The 12,642-nt window shown below is 43.8% G+C and overlaps 1 protein-coding gene across 8 annotated transcripts in view; it reads right to left on the minus strand.

Moving 5' to 3' along the window:
* Positions 1–12,642, minus strand: part of PHC1 (polyhomeotic homolog 1) — a 77,907-nt gene that overhangs the window by 43,016 nt on the left and 22,249 nt on the right. For all 8 annotated transcript variants that reach the window (XM_073596015.1, XM_073596010.1, XM_073596014.1 and 5 more), the window contains exons 3-4: positions 12,001–12,111; positions 54–131 (exon numbers count right to left, since the gene is read on the minus strand). In XM_073596015.1, coding sequence (XP_073452116.1) covers positions 54–131; positions 12,001–12,111 — 189 coding nt within the window. The remainder of the gene's footprint in view (positions 1–53; positions 132–12,000; positions 12,112–12,642) is intronic.

Raw genomic sequence — 12,642 nt, forward strand, 5'->3', positions numbered from 1 at the left:
AATAAAAATAAATTAGTACTGACAATATTGCCTATTTAATGTCTACCACTTACTGATCCTTGGGTGGTGCTGGTCTGCTGATTTGAACCAGTGTTAGGAGAAGCAGCCTGGCGGGTGGCTGCAATGGTAGCCTGCAATGTCAAAACACAAAAATTTAGTGAGATCAACACTAAAGCATTTTGCGCCTGGATGCATAGGTACAGTAGTGCTGAAAAGTTTGCACACCCTTGGAGAATTGGTAATATACAGCATGTACCATTTTTAAAGAAAACATGAGTGAGCAGGCAAAAACACATTTCTTTTATTACTTATGGGATTCATATTAAACTGCAGGTTATAACAGAACACAATCATAAACCAAAACATGGCAACAAGTATCCACATGAAAACAACCCCTGTTCAAAAGCCTGCATACCCTTTGTTCTTAATACTGTGTATTGTGTATGGCACCCTTTGGCATCAATGACAGCATGCAGTCTTCTTTAAAGGGGTTGTAAAGGTAATTTTATTTTTTTTTAAAAATAACTAACATGTCATACTTAACTTCACTGTGCAGCTCGTTCTGCACAGAGTGGCCCCGAACCTGGTCTTCTGGGGTCCCTCGGCGGCTGTTTCAGCTCCTCCCCGCAAGAAATAACCACCTTAATGCGAGCTCCCTCGCATGGTGGTTAGTTGTTGCGGGCGCGCTCCCGTGATACAGCCGGCGGCTATAGCCGCTCGCTGTATCACTCGGCCCCGCCCCCCGGCGTGCCGCGTCATCGGATGTGATTGACAGCAGCGCGAGCCAATGGCTGCGCTGCTTTCAATCCATCCACTGCAGCCAATCAGCGACCAAGCTGAGCTGCAATAGAGATGACGAGAACGAGCAGCGGAGATTCGAGGTGTCAGGTAAGTAAAACGGGGGGGGCTGGGGGCAGCGGTATTGTCAAAAGTTTTTTCACCTTAATGCATATAATGCATTAAGGTGAAAAAATTTTTACCTTTACAACCCCTTTAATACTTTTCTATGAGGGCCCCAAATTCCCAAAAATGCCTCCGGGTCACGCAAAGGGTTTTATCATCTTGCATGAAGAGCACGTTTAAGATCTACCCAGAGTGGCTCGATAATAATAACTGTGATGGCCACTTCAGAAACTTCACCTTTTTTTCCACTGTGACCACTGGAGGATCAACTTGGCCTTGTGCTTAGGGCCATTGTCGTGCTGGAAAGTCCAAGAACTTCCCATGTGCAGCTTTCATGTAGAAGAATGCAAATTGTCTGCCAGCATTTTCTCATAACATGCTGCATTAATCTTGCCAACAATTTGGTCTCTGTGATGCGTATCAAGGTGTTGTCGGCCATATTTTTTTGTGGCATTGGTGTAGCAAATGCTTCTTTCTGGCAACTCGACCATGCAGCTAATTTTTGTTCAAGTATCGTCCTATAGTGCTCCTTGAAAACCACCGTCTTTTTCCAGAGCAGCCTGTATTTCTCTGTGAAGTTCCTCTTTAACTGGTTCCCAACCAGCTCATGCCAATATCCGATGGCAGAATGACACCACTGCGCGAAACCCCGTACCTGTACGGCGCTCACCCCCGCGACGATCAGATTCGTTCCAGACCTGATCAGTCTTCAGGTCCAGGCCAATGATTTCTGGTCTTGACTTGCCGATCAGTTCTGGCAAATGAAATGCTCCCCCTGCCTGTAAGTGTAAACAGAAGCAGGGGAAGTGATGTCAATTCACCTCCTGGAATCCTTTTCGGTTCCAGTGAAAGGAGAGAGAACATCTAATCATGAGCTGCACCAACGCTACACTAACACCAGTACACGTAGGCACACATTTCACCCCCGGATCACCCCCCGATCCCCCCCCAGTTAACCCCTTCACTCCCTGTCACTGTGTCACCAAGTGCAGTTTCCAGATTTTTCACTGATCACTGCATTGGTGTCACTTGTGACTCTAATCAGCATTAGGGCAGTTAGTAGTAGGCCCAGGTAGCTTTAGGGTACCCCCCTAAACAAGTTTTAACCCCTTGAGCACCCCTCGTTAACCCTTTCACACATTGTCACCAGTGTCACTAATATAGTGTACGGATCTATATTCTGATCGCCGTATTAGTGTCACTAATTATGCCATTAGTGTATTAGCCAGTTAGTTGGTTAGTTTCACCGTCAGAATTTTATAGCGTCAGGGTACCCCCATATATTACCTAATAAAGGTTTTAATCCCCTGATTGCCCCTTAATTAACCCTTTCACCCCCTGTCACCAGTGATCACGAATTAGTGTCGCTGGTTAGTTTGTTGATAGCATCAGGGTACCCACTGTATATTACCCAATAAAGGTTTAACCCCCTTATCACCTGTGGGGTGACATCAGGTTTTAGTGTCAGTTAGGGTCTGCGTCGCCCCAGCCAGGGATAAATCGTAATGTTTTCGTTCTGTTCTCCCTTCACGCAGATACGACAGTCCAAATTCCAACGACAACTAGTGTTGTGGAGAAACCGCTCTGTGTCCACGAATACAAGCTTAATATGCGAGGGGTATACGTCAACAACCAGTTGATGGCGCCGTACTTAAGTGCCCATAAGGCCAGACGCTGGTACAAAAAAAGTGTCTGTATCCCTATTTCAATTGCCTCTGCTAAATGCTTATGTGCTATACACAGCGTCAGGACAAACTGGATCCTTCCTTAAATTATAGGAAGAGATCATCACAGCCCTTCTGTTTCCAGACGGTGCTGTGGCCCAACTTCCCAATCAAAATGCAGGGAGCCTGGTGCATGAGAGGCATTTTCCGTATGTCCTCCCTGGTACCCCTACCCAACGATCACCCCAAAGAAGATGTTGTGTCTGTGGAAAATGTAGATATAGGTGTGACACCCCCTATTATTGTCTCTCCTGTCCTGGCCAACCTGGTCTTTGCATCAGTGAATGTTTCAAACGCTACTACACACTAGTGGAGTGTTAGCGCCCTGCCATAATAGTACCTCAAGAAATGAGATAGGCAGTCATAAACTAAAAGCTGCGTAAATTCCAAAAAATGTACCCTAGTTTGTAGACGCTATAACTTTTGCACAAACCAATAAATATAGGCTTATTGATTTTTTTTTTTTTTTTACCCGAGACATGTGGCTGAATGCATTTTGGCATAAATGTATGACTAAAATTGAGTTAATTGGATTATTTTTATAACAATAAGTAGAAAATATAATTTCTTTTCAAAATTTTCTGTCTTTTTTTCGTTTATATCACAAAAAATAAAAAACACACAGGTGATCAAATACCACCAAAAGAAAGCTCTATTTGTGGGAAAAATAGGACGCAAATTTTGTTTGGGTACAGAATTGCATGACCGCGCAATTACCAGTTAAAACAACGCAGTGCCAAATTGTAAAAAGTGCTCTGGTCAGGAAGGGGGTAAAATCTTCCGGGGCTGAAGTGGTTAACCACTTAACAATCGCGCTATAGCCGAATGATGGCTACAACGCGGCTCGATAACTCTGGGAGAACGTACTATGACGTCCTTCCAGAACTGTGCTCCCGCGCGCACCCGAGAATATCCGTGACCGGACCCAACGCTTCACGGATCACGGTAAATGGCCAATGACATCGGCCATTTACCACGTGATCACGCCGTCCAATGACGGTGTAATCACTTGTAAACAAACCAGAGCTTGTCCGGTTTGGCTCCTCCGCTCTCCTCACGCCGATCGGTACAGCCTGTGAGGAGAGGGGGAGAGCCGAATGCAGCAGCGCTGTGGGATGTATTTGAAGTTCCCACAGCGCTGATCTGTGATCATCCATCCATCCATGGCTCATCCATGTCTCATCCATCCATCCTCTATGCGTGCTCCATCCATGTCTCATCGACCCATCCTCCATGCATGCTCCATCCATGTCTCATCCATCCATCCTCCATCCATCCATCCTCCATCCATCCATCCAAGCTCCATCCATGCTTCATCCATCCATTCATGCTCCTTCCATGTCTCATCCATCCATCCTCCATCCATGTCTCATCCATCCAGCCACGCTGTATCCATTCTCCATGCGTGCTCCATCCATGTCTCATCCATCCATCTATTCTCCATGCGTGCTCCAGCCATGTCTCATCCATCCATGCTCCATCCATTCTCCATGCGCGCTCCATCCATGTCTTATACATCCATCCATCCTCCTTCCATGTCTCATCCATCCATGTTCCATCCCATGTCTCATTCATCCAAGCGTGCTCCATCCATGTTTCATTCATCCATGCTCCATACATGATCCATCCATGGCTCAGCCATCCATATGTGTTCCATCCATGGCTCATCCATCCATGCTCCATCCATCTGTGCGCCATCCATGCCTCATCCATCCACCTGTGCTCCATCCCCATCCATGGCTCATTCATGATCATCTGTGCCACATCAATGATCATCCGTGCCACATCAGTGGTCATCAGTGCACATCTGTGCCACATCCATGCCCCATCAGTGGTCATCCGTGCCACATCAGTGCTCATCCATGCCACATCAGTGCCTCACAAAAGTGTAATAGGTAGTCAAATTAGTTTTGAAATGTATGTCCCTGATGGTGCTCCCTGTATGTTGGGCCTCTCTAAGTGGCCAGGCTGTGGAAAAGTCTCACACATTTGGTATCCCCATACTCAAGAGGAGTAGCAGAATGTATTTTGGGGAGTTATTGTTGCTATGTACATGCTATGTGTTAGAAATATCTTATAAATAGACAAGTTTGTGTAAAAAAAAAAAAAAAAAAGCATTTTCCAAAAACTTGTGGAAATAAAATGACATGTTCAAAATACTCATAATGCCTCAGATTATACGTTGGGGTGTTTACTTTAAAAAATGGGGTCTTTTTTGGCATTTTCATTGTCCTGGTGCTCCAGAGCCTTCAAAAGCGTGATAGGTAGTCAAGAAATTAAATGTGTACTTGTGTACTATATATCTTTTCTAAAGCTGATTTGACCCGATCCCACGTTGAGCTGTCAGACGCGGCTTCGCTGTGGAGGTGGATGCAGACTACAACGGAAGCCCCATAGTAACTCTATGGACGTCACTTCCCATTCATTTTACAGCCATCGTCGGCTGTGTCCTCTGCAGAGCTTCTGCCGCTGGAGATAGGGTACGGATTGGCTTTAAAAAAGGTATGTATACTGATTTCTTCTTTACAGGGCTAGATAGGTTAGTGCATGGCTGTAGATGAAGAGATTTTAGGTCTAGGGTAGACTTACACTTTAACTAATATAACCTGGAGAGTTGAAAGGAGACACATAGTGATTCGGCCCAACAGTGTTCACTTGTAAGTGAAACCGTGTTGGGTGAACTGCCCTTTATCAAAATGATTAAAGGGAATGTACAGTGGTTTCATATATATTTTTTGTTAATAATTTTTTGCCTTTTGTTTTAGCAAAGTAAATGAGGCATTTTACATATGGATATTATGTAAATTTCAATCCATCAAGCAACTGGAGCTATAGGCTCATCACATTTTCCTCTGTCTGCTTAGCACCTGTTGTAAAATGTCTGTTTACAGAGTCAATAGCTCAAGTTTGAGAACATAAAAAGTGTTTAATATAGAAAAATGAGAGCTGCCACTGCTGACCTGTTAGTGCATGCTCCAGCACTCCCACCACTGTCCCTTCACCAAATCAATATCACAAAACAAGCATGTGCATATAATGGGTCAGACACCTGGTATGCACGTGCTTGTCCCCTGTCAGGAGGGATGAGAATGACAGCCTTAGCGCAAGTACCTTCAAATACAAATCAGTCATGGCACTTCCCAAATTCTAACCTACCAGGTGTATAGAACAGTACATAAAAAAGAACATGCAGAAAATGTGTCCACATTGTTAAATTTGGCTTCTTTAACAGGCCAAAGGGGGCAATTAAGAGACATTTTTTGTTAGAGTTTACATACACTTTAGGTATAAGGTTTATTACTTTTTTTTAAATGGTCAGATGTGTATGTGCTAAAATGGACTTTGTGTTATGTTGCTTTCTACTAGAGGAATGGACAATGGCAAAAAAAAAAAAAGCAACTGTAAGTCATACGTACATTGTGTACGTATAAACATAATTTCTTCAGCTCTGCTGTGTAAACAGCAAACATATTTTTGCTAGCACCATTTTTTTTTCCACTCGTCAACATGTTTTTTCTTTAATCAAGATGCTTCCCTGCACTGCTGCTGGAACTGGTCTCTCAGATTCTTTTTATCCGTGGTGGCCATCTCCAGCCTGGCTTTTGGGCCCTGTTGGGGATAGCGGAAATTAGCCGCAGATCTGTTTTGATAAAAGTGTCGCAGAACGCTTTCCAGATCCAGAGCCAATGGTATCGCTCAACGCTTGCCCTGTCTCTGAAGACTCAGTGTAAGGGCCAGTCAGGCAAAGTCAAGTACATAGGTTGCTGGACACCTTTATAACTACCAGTTTCCTGCCAATCTCCACTGCAGAAAGGGTTAATGCTGTGGGATAGAGCGATGTCATCATCCACTGGTTGGTGGGTCTCTTTTTACTGCCCATACTGCAATGAGGAAGCATTTCACAACTGCTGCTCCTACTCTGCAAACAGACCCAAGAAACTTTGATCTTTGATCTGACACTTCCGCTCAACTATAATGACTTTGGTCTCAGGCCATCAGTCTCCCGAGCAACATCCTAGAGCTTCAGCCAATTTGGCTGTCTCTGCAGCAATGGACCATCCTGCTGGAGGGTCATGCCATCCAGATTCAGTCTAAAACCAGGACAGTGGCATAGGTCAACCATCAGTGAGAAACCATAAGTCTCATTGCGGCAAGAGAGGTAGCTTGGATCTTGTCATGGGCAGAACTTCACGTTCCAGCCTTGTCCATTGTGCACATCCAAGGTATGGAAAACTGGCAGGCAAACTTTCTCAACCACCAAAGTATGGACTTGGGGTAATGTTCCCTAAACCCTGAGGTGTTTCAGGACCTGTGTCATAGCCAGTGGACACTGGATGTAGACCTCCTGCCGCGATGTTTAATAACAAACTAGACTGGTTTGTGTCCAGGTACAGGGATCCTCTAGTGGAGGCAGTGGAATGCTCTGGTGACTTGGTGAGATCAGTACACATTGATCTATGTCTTTCTTCCGCTAAACTTTACCCTTGGCTGCTTTGCATGATCAAGATGGGAGGAATTCTGGTGACCCTCATTGCTCCAGATTGTTACAGGCGGATGTGGTACGTTGAACTGGTAAGACTCCTGATAAACACTCTGTGGGCTCTATCAGATCACCCACTAACCTCTGTTGATTGACCAAGCTACCTAATAACATCTAGTGGTCAATTACCTAACTACAGTTTACCTACTAACCTCTATTAATCACCTAAATGAGTACCATAAATTGATTCATACTTGGTATTAATAATCGTCAACAGTACTATTGATGGGCCACATTGATCTACCATTAATGGATTAAAGAGCAAGGCACATAAATAGTACCAATGAGCATAGTAGGTAAACTGGAATTAGGTAATTGACTAGATGTCACCAGGTAGTTTGGCTAATTAGAGGTTAGTGGGTAAACTACAATTAGTTAAATGACCACTAAGTGTTCATAGTTTTTCAAGAAGGTTAGGAAAGCTGGGTCTAATGGATGGCCACAAGATCACAATGCACAGACCACTCCTGAAGACTACAGGATTGCCAGAAAGCGCATCAGCTGGGTCTTTGCATTGTGACATCATTGGGTTCGGAGGGGAGAGCACAGGCACAAACGTTGGAGTTACAGCACCTCCTACATGACTGAGCCCAGAGTTTCCTCAGTTCTTGGAAAGCACTTTTGATTGGCATTTTGCTTAATACGTTTTTACAGTTTTACATTTTGTTGACTTGCTCTTCTTGCATTTTTCTTCCCCTGAGATGAGCATTTAGCAAAGAGGACTCAAGCATATCAGGCATACTGATAAGCATAACAGCTTTATGAAAAGAGGTCAATACCACCTAGTGCATTTGTCTAATAACGAGGGGAGAAGGAAATTGAACGATGAAGCACTGCCTGGGAGCTATGTGATGTTTGAAGTAAAACTCTTGAACCACACTCACAAGTCTTCCTGGAAACAGTCACATAGAAGAACTGTGCAAAATTAAAAAATTGATATTATGGACTAGGCTTTTTAGTTAAAGCAGAGGTCCGCCAACCCCACGAAAAATCTAAAGTCAGCAGCTACAAATACTGCAACTGCTGACTTTTAATATATGGACACTTACCTGTCCAGGGAGCCAACGATGTCGGCACCCCAGCTGATCTTCAGATCAGCTGTCGGGTGCAGCTGCCGCCATTGTCTGTAAGGGAACCCAGCTTCACAGCCAGGTCCCTACTGCGCTGCGCTTTCTAATTGGCCTGGTGGTGGTGGTGGTGGTGGAAGGAGGAGGGGGGCCAAGCTTTGCCGCAACACCAAAAACAGGTCCCTGTTCCCCCTGAAAGGTGCCAAATGTGGAACCTGGAGGGGGCGGGGGGGGGTAGGAGACGAATAAGCGGACATTCCACTTTTGGGTAGAACTCCGCTTTAATTGCACTTTACAATATGAACTGAATTTATATATACACTGTGTGCACAATTATTAGGCACGTTGTATTTTTGAGGATTAAAGGCGTTGTAAAGGCAGAAGTTTTTTTAACTTAATGCATTCTATGTTTCAAGATAAAAAGCCTTCTATGTGTAGCAGCCTCCCCAGCACCCCCTAATACCTGAGCCCCATCCCTGTCCAGCGATGTCCATGAGTCCCTCAGCCGTCCCTGACTTTCCCTCCTGATTGGCTGAGACACAGCAGCAGTGCAATTGGCTCCTACGGCTGTCACGCAAAGTCAGTTAGCCAATCAAGACAGAGAGAGGGGATGGGGCCGAATGGCAGCTCCGTGTCTGAATGGAAACACGGAGCTGCAGCTCGGCTCGGGTGCCCCCATAGCAAGCTGCTTGCTGTGGGGGCACGCAATAAAAAGGGAGGGGCAAGGAGCAGCGCAGAGGCACCCGAGAAGAGGAGGATCCAGGCTGCTCTGTGCAAAACCACTGCACAGGGCAGGTAAATATAACGTGCTTGTCATAAAAAAATTAATTAAAAAAAATTAAAGACTTTACAGTCACTTTCATTTCATTATTGAACAACTACAGTGCTCTCAGACAATCCAAAATGTTAATAAACCTCAAACCTGAATATTTATGAAAGTAAAAGCGAGGGTTTGGCTTTCTTAGGCGAATATGTGTGCACAGTTATTGGGCAACCAGTAATGTGCAGAATTATTATGCAGCTGAAAGAAAAACTAACATTTTTCCATCTCACTTGTTTATTTTCATATGTTAAAAGTGAGAAGAATAAACAAACAACTCAAAATTTACAAATAAAGATTTCTGACATTTCAAAAAAAAAAATCAGTGACCAATACAGCCACCCTTCTTTTCAATAGCAGTCATAAGCCTTCCATTCATGGAGTCTGTCAGTTTCTCAGATCTGTTGACGATCAACTTTTTGTGCAGCAGCAACCAGAGCCTCCCAGACACTGTTCAGAGAGGTTTACTGTTTTCCTTCACCGTAAATCTCCCATTTAAAAAGGGTCCACAAGTTCTCAATAGGGTTTAGGTCAGGTGAGGAAGGGGCCATGTCATTGTTCTTTAATCTTTAAAGCGTTCCACCCAAAAATGTAACTTCCGCTTCAAGGGAAGGTGACCCCCTGACATGCCACATTTGGCATGTAGTTTTTTTTGGAGGGGGGAGCGGATACCCTCTTTTTAGAGGGTTCCAGCTCCCACTTCCTCTTGGCATAGCAGAGGGGATATCACCTCTCCCGACTCCCTCGCGGCAATCTGGGACACGTCCCAGGTGATTGCCCGGCCAGTCATGGCTTGCGCATGTGCAGTGCATGCCCGGCTGTGAAGCCAAAACCAGGCGCCCACAGTGACTATGCCAGCACTGCAGAGAGGAGGGGGAGACGAGCGGGGCTTGGTTCCCCCGCATCGCTGGACCCTGGGACAGGTAAGTGTCCGATTATTAAAAGTCAGCAGCTGCAGTATTTGTAGCTGCTGACTTTTAGTTTTTTTTTTTTTCTAAGCGGAACTCCGCTTTAAATTCTTTACTTGCTGGCCACGCAGTGGAGTACTTCGATGCATGCAATAGAGCATTGTCCTGCATAAATATCATAGTCTTCTTGAAATATGCAGACTTTTTCCTGTACCACTGCTTGAAAAAAGTGTCTTCTAAAAACTGGCAGTAGGTTTGGGAGTTGATTTTGAGTCCATCTTCAACGGGAAAAGGTCCAACTAGCTCAACTTTAATACCAGCCCATACCAGTGCCCCAGCTCCACCTTGCTGGCATCTGAGTCGAAGTGGAGCTCTGTGCCCATTACTGAAACAGCCACAGGCTCTTCCATCTGGTCTGTCAAGAGTCACTCTCATCAGTCCATAAAACCTATGAAAAATCTGTCTTCAGATATTTCTTGGCCCAGTCTTGACATTTTTACTATTGTATCTTGTTCAGTGGTGGTCTGGTTTCAGTTTTCCTTCCCTTGGCCATGTCTCTGAGCACTGAACACCTTGTACTTCTGGGCTCTCCAGGTAGATTACAATTCTGGAATATGACAGCACTGGAGGATAATGGGTTCCTGGTAGCTTCACGTTTGATTCTTCTCAAATCTTTGGCAATTCATTTGCGTCTTTTTTTCTCAACGCGTTTTTTGCGACCCTGTTGACTATTTGCAGCAAAACTTTTGATAGTTCTGTGATAATGCCCCAATATCTTAGCAATTTCAAGAGAGCTGCCTCTCTCTGAGACTTTTTTTTTTTTTTTGACTTTTCAGAGTCAGTTAAATCTCGTTTTGGCCCATTTTGCCTGCGGAAAAGAGGCTGCCCAATAATTATGCACACCTTGATATAGGGTGTTGATTCCCTTAGGCCACACCCTCCCTCATTACACAAGTACATATCACCTGACATGCTTAAATCCAAAAAGCATTCAAGTTTATACAACTTAAAGCTGGACAATATGCATAAAAAGCGCTGTACATATTTTATTCTAGATTAATGCGATACACATTAGTTATAGTGGCTTTAGAGGAGAAAACAGGATTTGTGTGCTCACCATGAAATCCTTTCCTTGGAGTTCACTGATAGACCCAGGAAGCCTTTCACCTTCAAGTTATGTCAGACAGGAGAACTGGATAATGGCAAAGAAAAAAAAAAACTGTAGGCCAGCTCAGGAGAAACCCTCCTTCTACCAACATGCCTCAGTTTTGTAGCAAGAAGTACTGAGAGCATGATCATAAACACCGAGGGGGTGGGACCTGTGTTCCTCATTGGACTCCAAGAAAAGTATTTTATGGAGAGTAAAAAAAAAAAAAAAAATACTGTTTCTCTATATGAACAACATTGTTGCGGGGGGGTCAGCTAAAGGAATATGTTCTCTTATGTAATACGATCATGCATAACTTTGCGCCATTGTTGTGAAGAGAATTTGACACACTTACAAACCGACTGCCAACTAATATATTTGTCAAACTTAAAGGATAAGTTCACCTTTTAACAAAAATAATAAATGCACATTTTTTTGCAGGCAACAATGCAGGTCTCCAACAGACTGTCAGTGTAACCTGTCTTCCTATACATCGTACGTACACTGACAGGAAGAATCAATGAACTACCACAGCGCTCAACAGCACAATGGTAGTTCACTGAGAACTACAAGCCGACAGTCACAAAGGATGTTGCTACTTGTAGTTCATTCACTCACAGAGATCTGTGAATCAATGATTCCCAGCCCCGCACAGCCGCACTGCCTTTGCATTGTGGCAGAGAGTACAGGTTGAAGATCCCCGATTTGCTGTCACAAAGAGGGGGGGGGGGGTCTGATGCTGAACATGTTACATGTTGCACCCTAAATATGGGTGTAATATGTCCAGAAAGGTGAACTTAACATTTACGACATCAGCTGCAAACACCAGGTAGCAAACCATTAAATTATTAGCATGAAACAAGATGAATAAATTATTCTAATCCACTTTACCTGCTGAACGGCCGCAAGACTATGCAGCTGTGCATTACTTAGCTGCTGTTGCAACATCAACTGGTGAAAATACTGGGCTGCATTTGGCTGTCTGTGTAAAGCCTGGAGAGCCTGCAGAGAAAGTTATACAGTACATAAAATATTACATGACACACACAGGCCTTGACCTCAATAGATTATGTACACCGACATTAGAGCTCAGGGCGGGATGCTGCAATATGATCTGGTTAATTTGTAATAAAGGGTGCTGGATTAGAAATCACTACACAAACAAAGAAAAACAAATTTAAAAACAAAAATGTAAAAAAAATAAATAAATAAATAAATCACATAACCGCCTATATTATGTTCTAAAAATCAAACTTCATTATAAATCACTCATATATTGTACGTTTGTGGGCTTTGGCGTGACAATATCAGTTTTAAAGAAATCTGTCACTTATCAGTCAAATTAATGGCCTGTAACAAAAAGGCTGGTATGATTTTTAAGGCAATGTGTATTTGCACAGCCTAAAGCAGAATTTAACCTATTGATTTAACAGTTTCTCAAAGCACTTACATTCAAGGCATGTCATGAATGATAACTGTCACAGTTGCTTGTGCGCTCATCTAAACTGTAAAATGGCTGGTGTCATAACTGAT

The sequence above is a fragment of the Aquarana catesbeiana genome, linkage group LG08 (assembly GCF_042186555.1).
Source record: "Aquarana catesbeiana isolate 2022-GZ linkage group LG08, ASM4218655v1, whole genome shotgun sequence".
Lineage (NCBI taxonomy): Eukaryota > Metazoa > Chordata > Amphibia > Anura > Ranidae > Aquarana > Aquarana catesbeiana.